We start from the raw sequence: 25167 nt of genomic DNA, 5'->3' as shown, positions 1-25167 counted from the left end.
TTATTAACATGTGCTAACACATTATTAACATTCACTAGCAAGTTGTTAACATGTGCTAACACATTATTAATATGCACTAACAAGTTGTTAACATGTGCTAACACATTATTAACATGCAAACTTTTCAAAGAACCTGAAAAATGTGAAACTCCTTTCGAATGCAATAACAAGGAATTATTGTCAACTTTCCAAATGTGCAAATAAGAATTGAATATTTTAGGTCTGGAAAAAGACGATGTAAGGCAGAGGGGGTGAATTTTCAAAATCTCAAAAATGCAAAATATGCTAAATCAGTATATGTTTTATGTGTTTGTTTATGTTTTTAGTATTAGTAGTTTATGCAACTTTTATTTTTCTCCATTGGGCAAGGGTGGGTTGCAAAAGGAAAAAGAGAGTAGTTGACTGTAGTGGGCACATATATATATATATATTTTAAACTATAGTGTGTGAATACTGTTGACGTGTAATGTGTTAAAATTGTGCCACTACAATATTGACAGAGTTTCATTCCACATTCTCAAGTTTTCTCATGTAGAAATTACTGACCAATACATGAAGATGAATAAATACAGTAATTAAGGTAACAGATTGAAGAAACGTGACTGTCCAAGCTACACTTTCTCAGAGCATGTTGCTCCAGCTTAAGGCACAGTTTAGGCTAGGTAGCAGGATGAATGGAAGAAAAATCCTTCATTTTTCCATGTTTTCTCAAATGAACCTATAGTATATAGGTCCAGTACCTAAGCTCTCTCTTCTATGTTGTTATATTCTAGCAAAGGTTAACTGAGACAGACTGCAGCATCGCTTATGGCATCATGGGATGATGCTTTTAAGTTCACAGTGTTTTATGTATGAATGCGGAGTTTTCCGTTTCCTTGTGTTAACATTTGTTTTACATGGATCCATAGAAACAGTCAGTGATTGTTGTGGTTATAGTTGTAGTTTTGTAAAATGCTCTGCAAAAAGAAAGGACATTTGATGTGGCACTTATTACTCCTTTCAAAATACCCACATTGACAGTATTTTGTCACTGGTTGTGAGTATAGCTGAGTCGTTGTACCTCAAGTTCCCAAATTTTTGAAAAGAAGTTCACACATGTCCATCTTCAATTTGACTGATATGACTAGAGTCCTGAAATTGTGCAGGCTTATTGATATGTACATATGGTCTTCAATGGTGCAACCTTGCTTTGTTAGAATAATACAAACCAGTTATACGACGGTGAAAATTTGTCAAAAATCTGCTTCTGTCTACTCCATTATTCCACCAACCATAAAACCGTTATTTTTCACCATAAAATCACGGTTTTCCAAATCATAGTGCTTCAGATATTGTTATGAAAAGTGGTACCTTAAGCCATCAATATTCAATTGAACATGTTCAACGACATTTATTCGATGCATGTAATATCAAGTGAAACATTCCTGGTTGGGGCAAGACTCACCACAACTGAGTTTATCACCAACAGAACATGTTCTTAGAACTTTCGCTGCTAAAGCCATTCTGCCTCATGACGGATGTTCACAAAATACACACCCAAATTGTATGACATCAGCATCCAGAAATATCCATTTATATGGCGAGCAGAGGCAGTGAACTCGTAATATTCAACTACAGCTCTTTTGTTTAGACACGGGAACAGCTTTTGTTGAATAAAAATAAAATTAAAAAAATAAGGAGGCGGTAAAGGGGCTGCAGAGCTGGAGCAAAATACCGGGAAAGGAAACGACAGCAAATGACCTGAATCTACATGTATTTTTCAAGAGATTTGATTCAGGCTTCACTCCCTCCTCCACCAACCCTGCTCCTGCACCCTGGTGAGGAGGGAGCTAAAGAAGATCAAGGTGAGGAAGGCCACAGGATCAGATGGTGTTAGCTCCAGACTGTGAAAGGACTGTGCACACCAACTCTGTGAGGTGTTTCTGCACATCTTCAATCTGAGCCTCAGCCTGAGGAGACTTCTGGGGCCTCATGTACAAAGGGTGTGTATTCACAAAAACTTGGCGTACGCACTTTTCTTTTCTTTTTTTTTTTTTAAGATATTTTTTTGGCTTGTCCTTGGAAGAGGCTACAAGCTGGGACGGTGAGGGATAGGTGGCTTCTTGGTGAGTATATCATTTAATTCTCCTAACATTAATCCCCCCTGGCACGCTTCAAGCATGTGTGGGCATCAGCAGCCGGCTGTTGCGGCGGACCGGAGGATCGGATGACGCTGAGGAGGCTGTAGAAATCCCCCAGGTCTGACATGAGGCTGGGACTGCATCTCACAGTCTTCTCCTGCCTCATTGTCTGTTGGAACATAATAAACTGAGTAACGACACATGAGACAAAGTCTTTGATTTCCTCTTTGATATCCTGGCATGATTACGCATGAACCTTTATCTTGTTTGGCTGTGAGCAGATTATTGTATGACCCGTTCATGAATGAATTTGTGAGTCACACAATATATCTTTACCATGGGGGCGATATGAGTGACCCACGTGTGCTCCCACCACCCCTGTGACAGCAGTGTCACGAACAATAGCGGCGACTCTCCGCTCAAATGGGGTGAGTTCATCCTGGTTAATGTTATCTGATCATGCAGAGGGGAATCCCACCTGTTGGCCCAGTTTATACTAATTTGCATATGGGGGGCGTGGAGAGGGAGAAGTCTGGTACTCCAACATGTGCAGTCAATTCCACGCTTAGTGAGATGTACAAAGGAAATGTGCTTGGATTTAGGCGTACGCTCACTTTCATTCATCTGGATTTTTTTGTGCGTACGCAGCTTTCTGGATTGAAGCGTACGCCACGTTTCAATATGAAATCCACGCAAGTCTTTGTACATGAGGCCCCAGGTCCTGTGGAAAACTTCCTGTGTGGTTCCAGTTCCAAAAGACTACACACCCCTGGGAGCCCAACCACTTCAAACCTGTCTCCCTAACTTGGCACCTCATTAAGACCAGGGAGAGGAGTGTATTGAACCCTTTGGGCCTGAAAAAATGCACAGGTCACCTGGAGAGAACAGGAAGCACTGTGAGGGTCATGTTTGGTTTGTTTTTTTATTTTTCCAGTGCATTTACACAGTATGTGAGCCTCCACGGCTGGGTGTCTGATGAGGTGGTCTGCAGCATGGAGGCTTCATATGGGATGGTGCTCGATCCCTTTCTCTTCACCGTGTAAACCGGAGGTGTCAAACTAATTTTCATCCTGGGCCACATAAGCATTATGTTTGCCCTTAAAGGGCCAGTTGTAATTGTAAGACTTCACAAATGTAACAGCTCCTTCACATATTGTTAAATAATTGCCCTGCATTTGATTAATAATAATAATTAATTAATTTATTCTATGTACAAATATTGTGCGTGCCTTTACCAATAAGTAAGATATATATAGCAGGGCTCCAGACTAACTTTTCCAATGGTTGCACTGGTGTTACCAACTTTCTTCGTTGGTCATCACTGGCCATCATGTTTATGTCGTCAAAATTGTGATTGCTGTTGAAATTTGAACCTTCCAGATTGAATGTGGGGCTACTTTTTCTTCCTAACTGACTCAGTCGAGATCTGTCTGCCTGTACCTGAACCCTTCTATCATCAGGTGTATCGGACCTCTCCCTCCCTCACTTCGCTGTGTGTGTGCGGTGTGTGTGTGTTTTAACACAATCGGCTATATATCGTTTTATCATTGGAACACACTAGCAGTGAAACTGACTGTTTTCCCGTCAGGCAGAGAGAGACTGAGTCAATGTGGAAGAAATATGGCTGCTTCCAACATCAATAACAAGTGCAGCCGCTACCTGTGCCAACGGAAAGAACCAGATCAGCCTGATGAGTCACTCACACCAATATGACCACATGAAACTCTAACTGAAACTCTCACATATGAGACCATTTTGATTGCAGTCTGGAGCCCTGTGTAGGCACATTGCTGTGCTATTATAACATAAATTATAACATTATATTACGTTATATTATATCAGGTAAATCCTATTAATTTATCAGATTAGGAAACACACATCTCTCGCGCGCCACATAAAATGAAGCCAAATTTGGCCCGCAGGCCTTGAGTTTGACACATTTGGAGTACACATTGGACTTCATAAACAACACTGCGAATGGTACTGCCCTGGCTGGATGTGTATCAGAGGGAAACCAACAGGAGTACTGGAAGGTCCAAACTTTGTCAGCTGATGTGAGCTGAACCATCTAAATCTAAATACCAACAAGACAAAGGCAGCAATCCTGGCACTGCTGGAAATGAAAGACAGGTAGCAAAAAAACTGAAGATCTCCAAGACAGCTGCTCATTACACTAAGAAAAAACAAGCCGAACATGGTACTACCAAAATGCTCGCTGGTCACGGCAAGAAAAGTCGTTCTACTCCATGAGATGACCATGCACTCATCCGTTTCTGTGTCAGGAATCATCGTCTGACCTGACTTGTTCAGCAAGGACAGTTGGAAACCGACTTCTTGAAGCTGGTCTGAAGTCACACAGGGCACAAAGCAAATTTGTGCAACACAAATGGCCTGCTGTGACAGCAGAACAATGGTGGTCAGAAGCTGATGGAGAGCATGACGAGACACATGACTGTAGTCATCAAAAACAATGGTTGTGCAATTTAGTACTAACTCCTGTGTGTATCATGTGACGAAAACAGACAGAAAAGAAAAATGGAATGCTTAAAAGCACTGTTTGTGGCAGTATAATGTCATAGCTATTGATGTAAGAACTCAAGTTATTTTGGTTATTATTAAGAAAACCTTTTTTTTTAAAAACTGTTTTATGGTTGGTGGAATAATGGAGGACACAGAAATGTTGATATATTTTGACAAAATATATACATATACAGCAAAAACATATATAGTTGTGCTCATAAGTTTACATACTCTGGCAGAATTTGTGATTTTTTTGGCCATTTTTAATAGAATGTGAATGGTAAGACAAAAACTTGTCTTTCACTCATGGTTAGTGGATGGGCGAAGTCATTTATTGTCAAACAACTGTGTTTACTCTTTTAAAATCATAATGCCAACAGAAGTGATGTTTCTGGACTCTGAGTCATGGGGAAAGCAAAAATAACCGTCAAAGGATCTGTGGAAAAAGGTAATTGAAGTGTATAAAACAGGAAAGGGATATAAATAGATATCCAAGGAATTGAGAATGCCAATCAGCAGTGTTCAAACTATAATTAAGAAGTGAAAAATTAGGGACTCTGTTGAAACCAAACCACGGTCAGGTAGATCAACAGCAATTTCAGCCACAGCTGCCAGGAAGATTGTTCAGGATGCAAAGAAAACCCCACAAAATTGATGGCAAGATGAATGCAGAATGTGATCAGAAAATACTGCAGGAAAATTTGTACTCATCAGCCTGGAAGCTGCGCATGGGACGTACTTGGACGTTCCAACATGACAACAATCCAAAACACAAGGCCAAGTCGACCTGTCACTGGCTCCAGCAGAATAAAGTGAAGGTTCTGGAGTGGCCAGCCCAGTCTCCTGACCTCAATATGCAGTTTATGCAAGACAGCCCAGGAATTTACAGGAACTGGAGGCTTTTTGCCAAGAAGAAAGGGTGGCTTCACCATCTGAGAAAACAAAGAGCCTCATCCACAACTAGCACAAAAGATTTCAAGCTGTCATTGATGTTACACACGGTATTAAGAACGGGGGTATGTAAACTTTTGATCAGGGTCATTTGGGGAGTTACTGTTGTCATTATGATTTAAAAAGAGTAAACACAGTTGTTTGACCATAAATGGCTTCATCCAAACACGAACCATGAGTGAAAGAAAAGTTTTTCTCTTATCATTCATATTCTCTGAAAAATCCCAAAAGAAACCCACAAATTCTGCCAGGGTATGTACACTTATGAGCACAACTGTAACTGGTTTGTATTATTCTAACAAAGCAAGATCACACCACTAAGGACCATGTTTACATATCAATACGCCTGCACAATTTCAGGACTCCGGTGAAATCAGTCAAATTGAAGAAGGACAGGTGTGAACTTTTAAAAAGAAAAAAACGGTGAATTGAGGTAGAACGACCCAGCTGTACTCACAAATAGTGACAAAATACTGTCACTGTGGGTCTTTTGAAAGGGGCCCATCAAATGTCAAACACTGTTCCCATGGATCCTTGTTAAAAAAAAAAAAAAAATATTACAAGGAAACTGAAAACTTGGAACTTATACGTAAAACACTGTAAACTTATGAACTTCAAAAAATCCCGCCGTTGTCCTTCATGGGGTCCGTACTAATAAGCATGCAGTTACAGGAAATCAGAACACATGTTGTATGTATATGCTGATTTACAGTAAAAGCATTAACACAGTGTATGCATGTGTGTTTTGGTGTTTGACATTTGATGTGACAATTATTACTCCTTTCAAAAGACCAACGTTGACAGTATTTTGTCTCTTGTGTTCTTCCCAATCTACTGCAGTTTAAGCTGTGTGTAGGGCTGCCGTTAAATCTGTTGATGTTAAAAGGAACCAGAAGGGGAAACCACAGGTGACAGATATGGACAAACTTTCCTCTTCAGTTGAGATATGCGCTTCCAGTTTGGTTTGATACTTCTGCAGTCTTCATTTATCACTGTTTTAGTACAAGGTTTTGCTTTCGTATTTGGTGAGAGTTGCATCAAGCAGCCAGGCATGTATTACACATATCAACTGCCAGACAGAAGCCACAAAAGAAATGAGGCCAGGCGTTTGAACGGACTCACAGCACCTGCGTCCGTTCCGTTGAGTCCCAACTGCCGTCTGCCCTGTTGCCTCAACAGCTCTCACATTCGAGAATCCTCTTGCTGAAAAAGTCAAAGCATTGGTCAGAAAGTTTTCATTTCAAATGAATCTGCAGAATTTGGAATGAACATTTTAAGACGAAAATGTGCTTTAAAAAAAAAAAAAAAAACAGCAACAAAAAAAAAATATTGCTGTATAACTAAACACACAACACTGTGGCAAAAAAGATGACATTTACTGTTTAAGTTACCAGCTGTGCCAAAAGAATCAGATATAACTAGAACGACCACCTGGTGCTTGTATACCTCCATCAACCAGTCAGGCTGTAGATTAATTTGAGTTGGCAGTTGACACTCACTTAATGTAAAGAATCTAAGGTACTGAAGATTCTAAGTTTGTTGAGAGAAGCAAAAAAAATAAGAGAAAACAACAGCAAAATTCCTCCTATGTGTTCACGTGTGTGGCCAAAAAGGCTCCTTCTGATAGAACACAAAAGACATGCCACAAAAAGGGCACAGACCACCCAAAAAGCATTGCTGTTGTCAGCGCAAAGACACAACAAAATGTGCTGTACAACTACATAAATATACTGGAATTACAGGTACAAAAACATAACACATCTAAAATAGCATAATATACCTGAGAAATAAAATTATATTCAGCTAAGTTTTTAATATAAAGAAAGATTGTAAGGCACATAGATTTCACTCTGCGAGAAACAACATATCTTTAATGCCTTTTAACAAATTCCCAGTTACAGATGTTTTCCCTACCGGTACTTCTAGCGGTGCTTGTTCTGTCGGTTCTTGGTCTGTCGGAGGTGGTTCATGTGAGGTGGTAGGTGCTTGGCGCTGCGGACTGTCACGTATGCCACCCATTATTCTGTATAGTGAAACACCAATAAACAGACTTACATTTGTATTGTATTGCAGTATATCCCTATATACTGATCGTGTATTATGTTTAACGGCATGCAGAACTATTGTAATTGGTACCTTTGTAAATGCCCATATTTAAATAGGAGCCCCACTGCAGCAACATTCAGGAGAAGCAACAAAATAAAGAGGACCAAAACAGCAGTGAAGGATCCTGTGAAAACAAAGACACAAGAAAAAAAAAAGAATACAATCAGTCGAAATACTGACACCACGGTTATCATTAATTAACAAAGGTTCTGTCTTCTACCTCAGTTTAACTGGACAAAATAGCGTGCCGGTGTGTGCAGTCATTTACTGTAATTTTGTTTATTTTTTGTGTCTTTCATGGCATTTATTTTTATATTATACAGACTACAACATCCAACACTATGTGTCTTTTGCCAAACATTTCCTGAGAAACTGTCTTGTGCTACCATTAACTTAATATAACCTGGAAAGGGAGTTTCTACAAGCAGGAATGTGCTGAGTTCAGTCTTGCACTGCATTCAGGATTTCCAGTCAGCCTTTACTTTACTTGTTGTGTTGGCAATAAAGCAAACCAGCCAACCTTTAAGCTCCTAGTTGCAGACCAGGAATGTTGTTGGTCTGGAGTGTTTCAGTCGGACATGTCTGGTCAAAAACATGAAGCGTTTTTACTGTAAAGTAGATGTTATGAGTTTTTTTTTTGTTGTTGTTGTTGTTTTTTTTCATCAAACAACATAAAAAGCTCATATCCAAAAATACAAAACAGAAACAAACCTTGTGTCACAACAACTTCAAAATAAAGCTTTTGCTCTTTTCTTCCATATTGGTTCGATGCTTGACACTCATAGAAGTCACTCAGATCAGAGGTCAGTTTCAAGAAGTGTAGATTTGCACCGTCTGCTCTGACAGAAGACTGAGACAAAGACTGACCAGATCTGGAAGAGACAAACAAGGCTCAGCATTAAAAACACATAAAAAAAATTTAAAAATAAAAAATACAGCATAACAATGAGGTGGAAAAACCTTACAAACTGTAGAGTTGTACCAAAAGCCAAATGAGTTTCAATTAATAACTCTTAACAATGAATAAAATATTGTATTCCTTAAATGAAACAAAATGAACCAATAAGAATTTGTACAGCTTTCTTATAAACATTACAAATCTCATTTCTGTAGTCTGCACAATAATCCAAGTGTTAAGATATTTATTTGGCCAGGCTAACTGTTTCCAGTTGTTATGCTAAGCTAATTAGCTGGGGTTGTATCTTTAAATTTAAATGGACAGAAATGTTATCATTTTTGTCCTTTAACTATGCCAGAATGCAAAAAAACACGGAACCAAAACACGTCACAATTTATTCCTTGTCTTCCTGAAAATCCTCACACAGTAAAACTCCTAAAGTTAAAAGCAGAATCTTAACCCTTGAAATTAACAGCTGCGAAAACGGTTCCACTCCTGTCACATGATCTTCATCAGCACAAAGAGTTTGTCAAGTTGTCCTGTAATTATAAATGTTTGAAATGACCTAATGCACTTCTCATGTAATACGTGTTTAACAGCTAAAGCTGAAATTTCACCTGGAAACAGCCCTCGAGCGGACATCCACACCACCGCCACATGGTGCATTTAGCAGTTAAAGCCGATAATTAGAAGGCATTATTTCCACTAGCAGATGGAGCTCTGGTGCTGGTGGAGAGCAGAGAGATTTAACATTCATTTTCTTTGCCAACATATGGCACAGCTTGAAAAGAATGGAGAGGCACAGAATCTAAGGTGTTTAAAGTCCAGTGTGAAGTTTCTGCAGTCTCTGATGATTTTGGGTGTCATGTCATCTGCTGGTGTTGGTCCACGGTGTTTTATCAAGTCAATGCAGCCGTTTACCAGGAGACTTTGGAGCACTTCATGCTTCCATCTGCTGACAAGATGCATGGAGATGCCAGCAGGACATAGCACCTGCCCATGGTGTCAAAACTGCTACCAAAATCTGACCCTGATATTACTGTGCTTGATTGGTCAGCCAAGGTGCATAACCTGAATCCCAAAGAAACGCATATGAGGTATTGTCAACAAAAAGACAAGAAACACCCAACCCAAAAATACAGACAAACTGAAGGTGGCTTTCAAGGCAACCTTAGCTTCAGCAACACCTCAGCAGTGCCACAGGCGGATCGCCTCTATGACACGCTGCATTGATGTTGTAATTTGCATATAGAGCCAACTGAGACTTTCTCACCAACCGTCTGCAGTCAGTCAGGATAGGGTCCCACCACTCCTCTGTGCTGACAGTGAGCACTGAGACCCCTCAGGGCTGTGTGCTCAGTCCCATGATGTACACCTTGTACACCTGTGACTGTGCACCAACCCACAACAGTAACATCTTTGTCAAATTTGCAGATGACACTACTGTGGTTGGGCTGATTCACAACAATGATGAGACGGCCTACAGAGAGGATGTCCTGAATCTCACTACCTGGTGCTCCCTCAAAAACCTGGCACTTAACTCCTCAAAAACAAAGGAGTTGGTGCTGGACTTCAGGTGGAAGAGGGAGGACCCCCCTCACACTTCTCATCTGAGGGGACACTGTAGAGAGAGTCAGTGACTTCAAGTTCCTGGGAACCCACATTTCTCAGGACATGGGGCACTGACACCAATGCCCTTGTGAAAATGGCACAGCAGCATCTGTACTTTTTAAGGTTGCTGAGAAAGGTCAACCTGTCCCAGGAACTGCTGTTGTCATTCTACAGGTGTTCTGTGGAGAGCATCCTCACCTACAACATCTTAGTGTGGTACAGGAGCTGCTCTCAGGCTGACAAGAAGGCTCTGGAGAGAGTCAGGAAGTCAGCACAGAGCGTCATAGGAGTACAACTGTCCTCTATGTCGGACATCTATAACACCAGATGTCTGCGCAGGTCCAAAAGCATCACCTTTGATGGTTCACACTCCGGGCACAGCCTGTTCTTACTGTTGCCCTCAGGAAAGAGGTACAGATCCATCCAGGTCCCCACATCGAGACTCGATGGGGGGGGCTGGAGCCTATCACAGCTGACTTAGGGTGAAGGCAGGGGACACCCTGGACAGGTCGCCAGTCTATCACAGGGCTACACTTAGAGACACAGCACACTCACATTCACACCTACGGACAATTTAGAAATACCAATTAACCTCAACATGTTTTGGACTGTGTGGGAGGACGCCGGAGAACCTGGAAAGAACCCCACGCTGCACGGGGAGAACATGCAAACTCCACGCAGAAAGATCCCGGCGAACCGGCGACCTTCTTGCTGCGAGGCAACAGTGCTACCAACTGTGCCACCTTGCAGCCCAACAGGGATATATATTTATCTTATACCATGGTCTGGGTGAATACTCGATTCTGATTGGCTGCAGGGTGTCCATTAAAAAGTGATATAGGACACNAGTTTCCGTTTTTTTGCTCCTGTTCTGTGAGTATTGACTGTGGGTTCATTTTTCACTGCAATATAAAGTCCTGCACCTCCATCTAAACACCACAACCATGACTAGAAGTACAGAGAACTCAATAAAACATCCATCCATCCATCATCTATACACCACTTTATCCTCATGAGGGTCGCGGGGGGCTGGAGTCTATCCCAGCTGACTTAGGGTGAAGGCAGGGGACACCCTGGACAGGTCACCAGTCTTTCACAGGGCTACACTTAGAGACAGACAACCAAGCACACTCACATTCACACCTACGGACAATTTAGAATTACCAATTAACCTCAACATGTTTTGGACTGTGTGGGAGAAAGCCGGAAAACCTGGAAAGAACCCCACGCTGCACGGGGAGAACATACAAACTCCATGCAGAAAGATCCCGGCGAACCGGCGACCTTCTTGCTGCGAGGCAACAGTGCTACCAACTGCGCCACCTTGCAGCCCAACAGGCATATAAATTTATCATATATCCTCAGTGTTCTTTTTTCAGCAGTGCAACATATTTATTCTGCTGTTTGGCTGTTATCATGCTCATTCCTGACTATATATTTCCTACTGGTTCCTTTTTAAAATTTATTGATATATTTTTATTTGTCTTATTTTATACTTGTATTTTGCACCACTGGAGTTGTCTTTTAATTTGTCATGCTTTGTGTATGATGACAACAAACGCATTCTGTTCTATTCTAATTTGAAGGAGTTTCCAACTAAGCTTTGAGGGTATATGAACATACTTTTCAAAAGTTATACATTTAGGTATTGTTAATACTTTATTTACTGTATTAAGATCATTCAAATAGTTTGAGACATTGGAATTCAAAAAGCATGAAAATAAATGTAAAAAAAAAAAGGGAATATCGTACAGTAATATCCAAAAAAAACATTAACAATAAACAGGTTATTACTGTGGCGCATTCATTAGCTAACAAACCAAAACAGATCTAAAAAGCATTACCAAGAGGCCAGATATATGTCCAGTATGTACGGTACTATAGTTGCTCTATTTCAGTTGGATGTGTTTTGTGCAACTACTAACAAGTTCCCTTTAATAATCTAAAAGGTTTCAGTTTGTCAGTTTTGTCACAACTTGTTTCTGCTGTCTTAAGTAATCCAAAAACTGGATTACGTAGATTTAAAACCACTTAAGCCACAGTAACATATTGATATTAGTAATTCCAGGAAGCTTGGCATTCCCCACGCCTACATCAGAGTGGATTACATTAGATTTAATTTAATTGTCATTGCACAAGACAACAAACTGCAGCCTAGCATCTAACCAGACGTGCAAAAGCAGCAGTAAAGTGCATTATTTACAACATGGTATATACAGAACGTTTCAGCATAAACCGAATTAACAGTATGGGCTATGAAGACACTAAAATATGATTATATAGAGGTGGATATAAAATAGAGTACGGAGAACCTTGTTTTCACCACCCTCTGCAGTGTTCTCCAGCCTGAGACGTTGTTGGCGCACCATGCTGCAATCCTGTAGGCCATCACATCGTTGTTGTTGTTGTTGGTGAGACCCACAAACTTGATAGTGGGGTTGGAACCATGTACTGGTACGCAGCCGTATATAAACAGGAAGTAGAGAAGAGGACTCAAAACGCAGCCCTGTGGGATGCCAGTGTTCAGAATCAGTGTTGAGGAGGTGTGATCGGCTCATCTAACAAACTGGTGTGTTGGTCAGGTTAGTCCAATATCTAGTGGCAGAGTGAGCCGCCAATGCTAAGCTCAGTGAGTTTGGCAACCAGTTTGGAGGAGATGATGGTGTTGAATGCTGAGCTGAAGACGAAGAACAGCATTGTGATGTAGGTGTTGTCCAGGTGGGAGAGGGCGGATGAGGTGCTGTGGAGATGGAGTCCTTTGTGTTGCTGTTCTAGCGGCGGCGAATTAAAAGTTGTCCAGTGTGGGGGCTAGATAGGCATTTTATGAACATAACATTGTATTGTGGACATCATAGCCAGAGGAGATTTTACATCAAAACATATATATTTCTACACTGCATAAAATCTTGTCCATTTAGACTAAGAATACCTTATATACTTACTTACCAAATTATTTGTAGGCATTTTTACACTGATTTAGATACCTTTTACAAAGGTAAAGAATACAAGTACCTTTTTCACAACTTCCTATTAACCCTTTGAATCCCAATCAGTTTCCGTTTTTTTGCTCCTGTTCTGTGAGTATTGACTGTGGGTTCATTTTTCACTGCAATATAAAGTCCTGCACCTCCATCTAAACACCACAAACTCAAAAATGTCTTTTCTGCAATAAAACAAAGGTATAATTGTCACGCCCAGCTTCCGCTCATAGATCATGTTCTCGCTATTCCCTGTTTTATTTGGTATTATCAGTGTATTGTACTCACGCTCATGTTGTTGCAGGTGTCTTAACGGTCTTTGTTAACCGACTTGTGTTATCACCTGTCCCTCTCAAGTGTGCACCTGTCTCTATATTCACTCACCACACTCCTCATGTTCTTTGAAAGTTTGTTTTGTGGTGTCTTGCCAGCGTTCCTGAGTGTTCCTTTATCTTCCCGGTTACTGGTTTTGTAATGAGAAAAAGTTGATTTATTTTCTAAAAATTAAAAAAAAAAAAAAGAACCAAAAACATTTATCTAGTACCCACAATACTGTAAAAATGGTGGCTGTACATACAATAGACTTTTAACTACTTAGTTTTGATTTACCTACCTGCTCTTTATAAACTCAGCCTGCAGTTCAATCCAGTCGAGGAAAAAAGTCACTGCTAACAGTTTATTTTTGGTTAGATGTAACGTGCGACATGTAAAGTGACTTGAAAAAAATATCACAATTTTAAGCTTCAAACTGGTTAATTTTTTTAATTTAATGTCACATTGGAAAGTTGAAAATCCAACATTTCTTTCTAATTTTTTGTAGCCTTGATAATTGGTGTAATTTCTGTGATTTAATATGAGAAAGCTTGTCTTCTAAATCCATTGAGATGGTTTGGGGTTCACACTGTTAACTTTCACCATGGACTATATGATATTAAAAATAACCTTACAACAAAGTCATTTTGCCAAATCTCAGGGCCACCAAGCCAAATAATGTCGTTTGTTTAGTGGCCATCCTTTGATAACTCTTAAAAATAACGTCATATCCGACACAACACCTTTTATTCAGGATTTAACATTAATGGACTGGACTGTTCTTCCCAAATTACTATTACCGTAACTACTTATCTTCTTTATGCACTACTTTTTTTTCCACAAATCTGCAACAACACAATTCTGCCCATCATGTTATAGACCAGTACTTCTATGTGTTTATAAAACTGCGGGTAGAATATCCTGTATTGGATTCATATGATGCTGGTCGTCCCTTATCATATTTACACAGCCTGTCACTGAGCACACTATTTCCATGACGACCATATCAAATAAAAGCATGCGAGCATCCGCTTATTATATATTCAGAAACGTATCACTGGGCTTTAACACGGGTTATTTGTTTGTGTGTTCAGAAACCATGGAACATTTGAATTAGATAGAGACCATACACTGTTATCAGACATGTTTAAATCTGCAACAATAAAAAAGGGGGTGGCGTATCCATAGTTTCCACTTTGCTCTTAAGCCAAATTGTTTTGTGGTAGCAACATCCAAAGTGGAAAACAATAAAACCTCATGAAAGGCAGGATTTATTACCATGTTTACTACAACACAAGACTTTCTGAAAACAGCAATTAATCAGCTGTGTTTGGAGAGGACTTGCACCTTTATTTTTAAACTCACTGCCTCCCATTCAAACTCACTGTGATGTACACAGCACTAATTCTATAAATACGACAGAGATGTTTCATGTGTTGTTCTCAGTTTCTCTGTTCTCTAGTCTTCTCTGGACTTCTGAAGTCTCAGAGAATTTTACATCTATTGCTGAAGTTTGTCGAATAAAGAACTGAAAAGGTCTATTTTCATTCTGCTGTGGTTTAAGTACACCAGCTTTATCTGTAGCCTTTATGTAACGCCAAACTTTCAGTTGGTGTAGTAGAATACAGCTAATGTCAGCACCCTCAGTGTTTATATGCCTGCCCTTTAAATGTCAGTGCTGGACAAGTTCCCATCCATTGTCTATGGTAAGCACCCAGCCCCTGCGATGACATTATGTCATGTCTGTCAAGTCCCTGTTCATGTCTGCACATTTTATGTCTTGTTTTTCCTGCTTTATTTTGAAGTCACTAACCGGTTGTCTCTCTTCCGCCTCTCGTTTTTGGTTACCTCTGCCTGCCTGACTGACCTGGTGCGTACTGAACCCTGACTGGTAATAAACCTGCCTTTCTGTCTGAACCCATCTGTGTTGAGCATCTGTGTCCACCTGTTCTGAGCATGAGTTCTTGACACATTGTTTTACTGTCTGGAAATTTCGTTATCAAACCGTAGACAGAAAAATATACAAATGAGAACAACCAAATTATAAATTTGACTACTAAAACGAGCAAAGGTGAAACATTAATCCAAATGTGAAAATGAAAAACCACCTGATGTAAGTTTATGAAACCTGAGAAAACACAGAAGATCACATAACACATGAAGCTGACTTCAAACAGCGACACTGAAAAACATTACAGCAAACTATTCAAGTGTAAGACGGTAACAGCTAAATTCAATACAGCCCTTTATTGTGTTGAATATTATAAGAAAAAAGCAACAATGACAACGCTGACAATGTTTTTAATCACAAAAAAGGGTCCCTCCAGGGTTTGAACTCTCAAACAATGCATTCTTTTCTACTGATCACATTTCTTGGCCCCATTTACGCTCACCTGGCCCAAAAAAACATTCAACAGTGTGAACCATTATGAGGTACCAATACTACAGGAAGAACAGTTCATTACTTTGGAATAAGAGCATGAGCAGTGAAGTGGTACTTTCTTCCCTTTTCTGTGTTCTTTTAGCATTTTCGTTTAGCAAAAAATACTTTTAGCATATGTGACAAGGAGTTAAAACAAACTGCAATTTCAGCTGATTTTGAGCAGTACAGTCATTCAACTTATGAATCGAAGTGAAAGGAGTTTTAGCTACAAACATTCATGTTCACAAGCTCTCGAGGGGTCTGAAGACATTACTTTCAATTTGATTGCCAACTTATTTACTTGCGTGACATCCTTAACGGTGTGTTGATCATTTGCCAAGTTATCACACTTTTTGTGTTCTGAAGTTCTTTCATTCATTTATTTATTTATTTAATTGTCAGCACCATTTCAACTCTTTTTTTTTGTGGGATGTGTATATTTGTGTTAGTCAGTACTCATTCACTGCAACTAAAGTGCACATGACATTGCATTTCAGCGCACAAAGTTCAAACCACAGAAATGCTGTCTGAGTTCATCTGACAAATGGAACAACTCTTTCGTAACTGTACTTGTGGGATGACAAACCAATGTTTCAAGATAAATGACAAAATAAAATTGCAAAATCTTGTTTGGTATGTTAAATGCAATTCCAATTACTGTACCTTTTCCAGGAAAAATTTGCCGGTGGGTTGGCTTCAGTCTTGCATTCAAACAAGCCGTGGGAGGTTTTCACGATGTCTACTTCTGCAGGTGGGACTGCAAGAAAGACGGAAGGCGCTGTGTTATTTCTGTGATTGACGTAATGATGGTAAAATCAAACTAAATACTATGTGTATCTTATCCCTTCGGATTTGGAAAAAAATCATCCTTAGTAAAGCCTTTTGAATGAGTTTCAAGTTTGTTTTGGATTAAATTCAGTGATTTTAGTCAGTTGTATCTTTTCCCCCCACTTCAAATCTTCAAATCAGATTAGAATAACATGTATGGAGTAGTGAGAGTGACAATTTACAAAAATAAATCAATAAAAGAATAACAAAATAAAAGTGGAAATAAAAATAAGAATAAATAAAATAAAAAATAAAGAATGTGGCAATATAAAGAAATATTAATCAGAAATGAATTCATAAACGAAAAGGCTAATAAAAGTAGAAATATAAAGACAAATAAATAAAACAATAATGATTTATTTTATTTTTCTTTGTTTTTAATTTTTAATTTTATATATTTATTTTAAATGTACATTTTTTTTTCCATTTTTATTTTTTAATTTTTTTATAATGTCACTTTAAAATCAAAGGAAATATGCGCAGAAAAATGTGCGCAGTAGGAATAGTACGCAAGTACGGACTTGCGTCCCAAGTCTACTCAATACTTAAGGACGCAAGTCTGTACGTTTATTAGCCTTTTCTTTTATGGATTCATTTTTGATTAATATTGCTTTATATTGCCACATTTTTTGACTTTTTTTTTTTTGTTTCCACTTTTATTTTATTATTCTTTTATTGATTTTTTTCTGTAATTTGGGATTCTCACTACTCCATAAACATGTTTGTTTGTAAAAAGAAAGCAAAAAAAAAAGAAGAAACGTTTGATTCGCATCCATTCGTTATCCACTTTTTCAAATTGTTGTTCACTGAGACTAACAAGAGAAAGCAGTACATTTCTCGGGTACATAAATATTGTGAATCAAGGTCAGAGTGTTGCAGGAGTCTTTCAACAGTTTATATATAGAGCGGACACTGTGACCATATTTGCTCTACAGCAGGCCAGTAGGAAACCACTGCAGACAGTTTCAAAAAGTCTCTTGGTACATTTGAATACCACAACTGTGACAAAAGTTAAGTGTGGGCTAGCAGGGGGAATTTCACCAGAAACACAACACAAGCTGTCCGGAAAGACCAGAAGCATGCGGTCACTATGCACTGTATTGGATCATTGCACTGCAGACTTCCCTTTGTCCCTAAAACAGTCTCAATTCTGTGTGTCATGGATTCCTCAAGATGTTGGGAACAAATGGGAGACTCAGCTGCACATGCCCAGCTGTACCACAGTCCAAAAGCATATTGCATTTAAATCCGATGACTGTGGGGGTCACTCAAGTACACAGAACTCATTGCTGTGAATGAGAAAGCAGTTCGAGACGACTTTTTCTTTGCAACATCGTGCACTATCACAGTAGATGGATCCATTAGAAGAAGGCAAACTGCGGCCATACATGTGGTCAGAAACAACACTCAGATAGGCTATATCGTTCAGCCCCCGAATGGTGCCAAGACAACATTCCTGACAATATTAATAATACAAATAATCACAAGGCGACTCCATTCATTTCTGGGTTGACTACGTGCTCTGCAGTCTCCTTCCCTCCAAACCACAAAACACTGCAGCTGGCTAAACATGATAATGATACTGTTTCTGATAATGTTTCTGTGAAGTGACTATGCAAACTGTTACTCCACAGAATTATCTCGATTATCTCAATTTTTCGATTTGCACAAATGTGCAGTTTCGTGCGAAGGTCTGTCTCTTGGCCACTTTAGTTTGTGTTTGCGGGCAGCTCAACCTTGAATAACTCATGCAGAGGAGGCCTTGACTCCTCCCTTGTACTTGTGCAAATTAATGCTGTGTCAGGGAGGAGGAAATTCCAGTCAGTCAATGAAGCTCTGTTGAAGCGGTCAGGCAAAACCTTGACTTTACTGCTGTAAAGTCCAGCCACTAAGTCCAGCCACTAACTTAGTGCGCTTTATAACCAAGGCAGCGTTAATTCACTCTGCCTATGTAAGTATCTGCTCCAGGATAATATCTATTTGGAGAAGTTTCACCGATGCTACATCATCTCACTATTCGATGAAGTATAAAAATATGGTCTTTGTCAGGGCACATAAACCGTGTGACATGAATAATCTCTCTGGCAGCTCTTTCATGTCCAGACTACTAAAACTATCTAAACCGTGGATAAGTTGCACGTCATCATATCTTGACATGAAGATTCACATTCAATTCACAGTGGAGCACCATTGTCCAGGCACTGAAACTCCATAACATTCTTTTATAATGGCCCACTGGAATCATTGGTCGCCTTAAGGTTCTTTTCTGATGCTGCCTGAGCAGGTTTTAGGGGTCTTCTTTAATAACTACAGCTTACAGACGTATGGCGAAGGAGTTTCAATCCTTGCCTCCTAGCTCCAGCCTATCGCTCTGTTAGGATCTATTGTCCTTCCAGCAGGAAAATAAATGGCAGAGGAAACAATTGCTGTGTTGTGTGACTACAAAGCATCAGTAAACATAATTGACAGCACTTCGCAGTCACATCAGCCCAGCATCTCTCCTGCAATCTGCCTTTCCAACATTTCACCAAACCAATCGGTGCTCCAACCTCTGTTGCTATCGCTCATGTGCTTTCTGTTCCCTCTCTTCTATGATTCGGTACCTGGAATGGTTATTCGATGCGATGAGATGAGAGTCTGGTCAACATCAACTCTGGGAAGGCCCTGCCCAGGCCTTGGTTTGCTCGCTTCCACATCCCATGCTAAAGCCGTGGTCTCTCCTCTACTCTATAATACCTATTCCTTCCCCTCATCCTCTGCAGCATATGAACATTTCCTCTGCCCGAATGCTATCAAATACTGCTTGAAGGCCAGGAATATGTAATATTACACATTATCTGTCATCACAAAATAGGACTGGGGCCGGGTTTCATGTCAGGTCCCTCATTCATTCTCCAATTATAGTATATATCCTTGGTACTAAGTCACTCTAACAGCTTTTTGCCAGATGTTCATCTCTTAGCATTCACCATGATCCCCCACAACCACATGTAAGGGTCTTGCCTACTTGCATGAATCCACACATGGTCTCATATCTCACATAGAATACTTCCTTTGTATCAAATCAATATAGTAGCGTTTTGGCAGATGTTCATCTGTTTGCATTCAGCATGCTGCTGATTCTGTGCACTCACATTAGAAGGTCGTGCTGCTTGCAACACGCTTGTTGCCACACATAGGCTAATTTCATTAAATTCCATTTCATTTCAAGGTGACTATGCTCATCTGCTCCATTCGGGAGTGCAGGTTTGGGGTTTCGTGATCTCGGGGACTGTCTGTGTCATGCTTTCTCAGATTGTTTCAGAGCATTACTCAAGTAGAGTCACCACCAAACACAAATGCATGTCATTCTAAAAAAAGGGTTAAAGTGTCTCAATTTCTACAAAAGCTGCAAATTGCAAAAACATGCTGTTGATGGTAAATGCAAGACTTGCTGTGCTGCCTCACAAGAGAAGGTCTTTATCAGTGAACTAAGAAAGCATTGTGCTCTGTCAGTTTCTCATGTGACTAGACAATTTGTCTTGACTTCTTCATTTTCGTCACTTGACCTTTGCCTTCCAGTGGACAGCCAAGCAGTGATAGCAGTAAGATCAGCACGCCACAATCTTTCTCAACTACAGCTGTTAAGTCAAGAGCAAACAACACAAAATGTATAATCTTACAACTGCAGTAGGTTTTTAATTTAGAAAAGCCAAAATTACTATTAATTTATACGGTCTCAGCTGCTCGGTGTAAAGGCCTGTGATTGGCTAAAATCTCCTGTTAGACTCCAGGTTGGACTTTCTAAAGTCTTTAAACAGAGCCAAGAGCACGTAAAGAAGTCTAGTTTCTTGTTAGACCACTTCAATGACAATGTGCTCATAATACAATTAAGTTAGTGACTTAAATTGTCAATGATGCAAATAAACACAAATGATAAAACATTAGCCATTGATGTATGCAAGTGTATGTATACCTACAGTGGACCTGAATGGTGAAGGGCAGACTTTCTTCTTTCGACAAAGCTGCACTGGTGATGACGCACTGGACCGACTGCTTGTTGATTCGTGTGGTAGGTACTCCAACCAGGGAGCTGAAGGTCGTAGTCGTACCGTTGTTGTGCTGGGTAGAGTTGGTTGTTGTACGCAGTTCTTCTGCCAGAGTACCAGTGATCCACCTCACCTCTGCAGGAGGCCTGGAGCCTGCAGCAGTGCAGGTAGCAAGGGACACCTCGTCATTGCCCACAGTGGGAATATTGTACTCCAGGCTTGTGAGTGGAGGCACTAGGAGAGTCACCGTACACAAAAGAGTCAACATGCATGCAGGAAGGTAGAAGCAGCACTGTCTCGCTCTCTTTCACACACACACAAACATCCAGAGCACCTTAAATACAAAAGTCCACTATACCATGTACGGTTAGAGGTATCTCCGTCTTGTGACTGCCACTGGGGAACAACGTGAAGATGCATGTGTAGGTCCCTTCATCCTTCAGTTGAACATCGGAAAGAAGAAGAGTTCCATTCCATCCTCTAAAACTTCCAATGAATTTAAATCGATCATCGTCTCCATTGACATAGCGTGGCCCAGTTGAGGATTGGATAGTATAGAAATTGTCAGTCCGGATTTTTTCTCTGGTCCTTCTCTGCCACGAAATCTGACTGAGGGTCTCTTCAGTGTCAAAAAGTGTGCAGGGTAAGACAGCAACCCTTCCTTGAACCACGGTTGCATTTCCACCAATCACCTGGAGAGCTGTAAAGCAAAGGAAATTTTATCAGGCATTCAGATCACATCTCCAGAATCAAGAATACAAGGGAATCTGAGCAGAGAGTCGGGCAACCAAACCACTGTGCTGACTGTCTTTGTGCCTAATTAGAACTATCGTAATGCCTTTAGTTGAATGTGTGTCTAACACTACAGATTGTTTCTGGGTTGAAAGAGCGAACTTTCTCAAACTTGTCAGGTTTTCTTTTTATCCCCGACATTAAGACCTGATGCTCTGTGGTGAAATAAAAATGATGGAAAAGCTGATGTATGATGAGATTGATTAACGACAACCACCCACTCTGTTGAATCTGACAGTTCTGGAAGCATCTCATCGCATTACTAAATGACACTCCAAGAAATCACCCCATTTATAAATGCATTTCCCCAAAAGTACAATAAAAAGGCACCTACTGACATTGCACAATAGGTTCAGTTTTTATTTCAGGTAAAGGACTTACTCTAACCAATGTTGTGCTATCACTACCTCGCCAATTCATTTAGGAGTGGTGGGCTGCCATTCCTAAATCCTAGCCGCCGCTCCTTCAAATTCCTTTTTTTCTTATTATCGCAAATATACCTCCGCATGTCTCCACTTTCACAGCGGAGTCCTGCACTGGGTCAGGTACTTGTAAGTACTAAGGTAAACTACAGATAACTATCTTGCTCAGTATCTACTCTTTGGGGGGTTAGTACGACGTTAATTACTCGCGAGGTCCAGGTCACAGAGTCAGAGGAGGCTTGTCTTGGAAAACAGGGCAGCGACTTGTTGGAGAAAACGTAGCGTTATTAGCTTAAGATAACTCAGAACAAATATTACAAGTTAAATAGAAATTTGCAAAATATTGACGGCCAACTAACGTTACGCAACACATCGGTATCTTAAGTTAACTGGGCCTGGTGCCAACTCAGTGTCGCTAACGTGAGTAAACTAACTGATAGCATTACGCTAACAGCTGCACGCTATGATGGAACTGCATCTTCAGATGAGCTTGTTCAAATATTTCTCTAAGAAGAGGAAGACACCTGATGGAGATGATGCTAGTCAGGTGTCATTAGCCTTTTACTGACTCATACATGATGATGATGGTCAGGTTAAAAATAGTGATCACACTGTAATCAGAGGTGATGGAGTATAAATGATCCAACATTATTGTTTTATGTAATCATATAAGACAAGTAACATTAGACAGAGAGGAGCAATGGAACAAAGTGAAGGAGAGCTGAGTGGAGGAGCAGGAGAGAGAGATTAGAGTGGAGGAGAAGAACCTAAAGGGAAGCAGGCTATCAGGCTGGGACCCTATAAATGGGTTGACAGAAATAGCCGGTTCCACTGAAGGCTCTACCACACTGATAACAGTAAGTGTCCATGAACCTTTTTTTCCCTTTCTTATTTTTACATGTCAATGCTTATAAAGAAACAATTGTAAAATGATTAGGGTGCAGGAAATTGAAAGAAACAATGTCATGTCACATGTCAGCTGCTGAGCATCAGCGATCACCTCTCGGAGAATGTACAACAGAGCCACAAAGCTCTTCTATTAAAAAAAAAATTAAAAAACAGAAAAATGTATTGTTCTCGCCTGGGTGGAAACTTTGCCACTGATTCTACAGGCCCATCAAGAAATGGTTATTATTTTTTTGTTTTGTTTTTATTTTTATTCATTTAATTTCATCACTTTGTTTATTTTATTATTTTTACAATCAGCCTTTAAAAAGCCATTCTCAACTGTCCATTCAATAAATAGGTTGTGAAAGTAAAATCTGCAGTCAAGCGCCATTTGTTTCTGCCGCCACAACTCTCCGGAGAGCCTGCGCCCGTTGCTAAAAACAAAACGGACGATTAAAACTGATGGAGTTTTAAAAAAGAAAAAGGAGAATAAAAACAAGAGAAGTCTTTAAATAGCACACCACGACCAAAGAGAAGTAAAGCTAGCAGGCCATGATTGTGTTTTAGAGCGGAACAACTTAGCATTTCAACATTTTAGCAAAAACGTGTAAACATTTTCTTGTGCTATTTGAATTTAGCCACACGTGACTGTCTACATCACTCACTGTTTGGGTGAAATATTTAAAGTTCTCATGAGCGCAATGCATTTCTGGTAAGTCCAGTAAAGTATTTTGTTAATTCAGCGCCTAGATGTTTTGTTCACTATGAAACACTGGGATTCTTTGTCTGGGTAAATATCAGTAAAATGTGTATTTTACACAATAAATCAAACAGTAAAAACTGAAAACTGATGTTTGAAAGTACAATGAGAGGAACTATCAGCTAGCGACAAATGTTAACAGGAAGTAGACGGTTTACTTCCAGGTACTGACGCACAATTGTCACAAAGTTATCGACCATATGAGCGGTATGCGAGAAAACAAAGCGGTTAGGTGATAATTAGAATATCATTAGATATAAACCTTACATTTTCTTTTTCTGTAGCTGTCATGAAAAACATCAATCTATGCCACTTGAGACTTTCATTTCAAGCATTGAAGGGCTCCAGGAGCTACTGTAGCACAAGTTACTGAACACACTGTGGGGCGGCCATTGCTCAGATAGTACAGCAGGTTGCAATCCTCGTGTTGAACGCCGGCCCCTCCATGTGCCAGTAAGACTGCCAATACTGACGCTGTCTACTGCTAAAAGTGTCTGAAATGGGCATGTGAGAGCAAGAACTGGGCTATGGAGCAATGTTGCCTGTTGCTTGTACTACAAAGCTAGTTCTAGTATCTTTCAAGATAAGATAAGCTCAACTTTATTTATCCTGAAGGTAATTGTTTTGCTAGAGTACAATAAGCAAACTTTAGAGAAATATACACAATTACAAAAAGGTTAGTAAGTAAATAGAAATCAAATCACTTGCTGTCTGGCTTTACCGAAACTATATACAGCAGTGAGGATGAGCGTTCTACGAAGCTGCTTGTCAACTCGGTAAGTTAACCCAAAGTTTAAGTTCACCGAGACGTGAGCATGTTCATAGAAAGAGACAGAGTCAGCAACAGATTAACCATAGCGAAAATGGACTTACAAAAGAAGGCCAAACAAAATGATAATAGAGAAATGCAAAGATCTTAAATATATAATACAGCAGAAGGGAAAGCTTCACAACGTGGCAAACTATGAGAATGTTAACAGGTGCATCACTGTCACGAGCAAATTATGAGGAACTGACTCCCGATCCAGCTGTATACTAAATGAAAATGTAGCGTAGATGTGTTGTTCCGCCGTGTGAGAAAGTTTTATTGCCTCAGCTGCAGTCCTGGTACTTAAACTGTCTGAGAACAAATAAAAAATTTATGTGAAAGCACTAACAAGACAGACGCTCATACTGTACAGACGGCTACGATGCAAGTGCGTAAAACTTGGGTATTTGTCACAAAAAGAACAAACTACACTGTTGCCCATAAAGTTGGAAGAATTTTTGTTTTCAGACACATTCCTCTTTTTGTCTGTGAAGATTCTCAGTCATCCAGGTCTAATGACTCTGTTAGACCCGATTCTTTAGTTGGAAGCCCAAGAACAAGCCGGAGAAATCTTCAGTTCTCAGTTGTATAATTTATTTATTTCAGTCACAGGCAAAGTGAGGCAGCGCTGGAATTCAGAGGGACAGAGAGGAATCTCATGTCCAGCTGAACTGAGTGTTTTCGGTTCCAGGTTCCAGATATCTTCTTGGGCTGGGCCTGCCC

The 25167-nt window shown here is 40.0% G+C and overlaps 1 protein-coding gene across 3 annotated transcripts in view; it reads right to left on the bottom strand.

Moving 5' to 3' along the window:
- Window positions 1-25167, bottom strand: part of LOC103374164 (poliovirus receptor-related protein 2-like) — a 57676-nt gene that overhangs the window by 27277 nt on the left and 5232 nt on the right. For 2 of the 3 annotated variants that reach the window (XR_521112.1, XR_521111.1), the window contains exons 2-8: window positions 21133-21474; window positions 20706-21008; window positions 16582-16675; window positions 8409-8569; window positions 7728-7821; window positions 7506-7614; window positions 6719-6794 (exon numbers count right to left, since the gene is read on the bottom strand). Coding sequence is in view for 1 of the 3 variants with exons in the window: in XM_008304204.1 (XP_008302426.1) it covers window positions 6774-6794; window positions 7506-7614; window positions 7728-7821; window positions 8409-8569; window positions 16582-16675; window positions 20706-21008; window positions 21133-21474 (1124 nt within the window). In the remaining 2 variants the exon portion in view is untranslated. Of the gene's footprint in view, window positions 1-4883; window positions 6795-7505; window positions 7615-7727; window positions 7822-8408; window positions 8570-16581; window positions 16676-20705; window positions 21009-21132; window positions 21475-25167 lie in introns of those variants that run through there. The other variant, XM_008304204.1, reaches the window with a different exon arrangement.

Source organism: Stegastes partitus, unplaced genomic scaffold (genome assembly GCF_000690725.1).
Source record: "Stegastes partitus isolate 25-593 unplaced genomic scaffold, Stegastes_partitus-1.0.2 Scaffold2162, whole genome shotgun sequence".
Lineage (NCBI taxonomy): Eukaryota > Metazoa > Chordata > Actinopteri > Pomacentridae > Stegastes > Stegastes partitus.
This window is presented reverse-complemented; position numbering and strand designations above follow the sequence as displayed.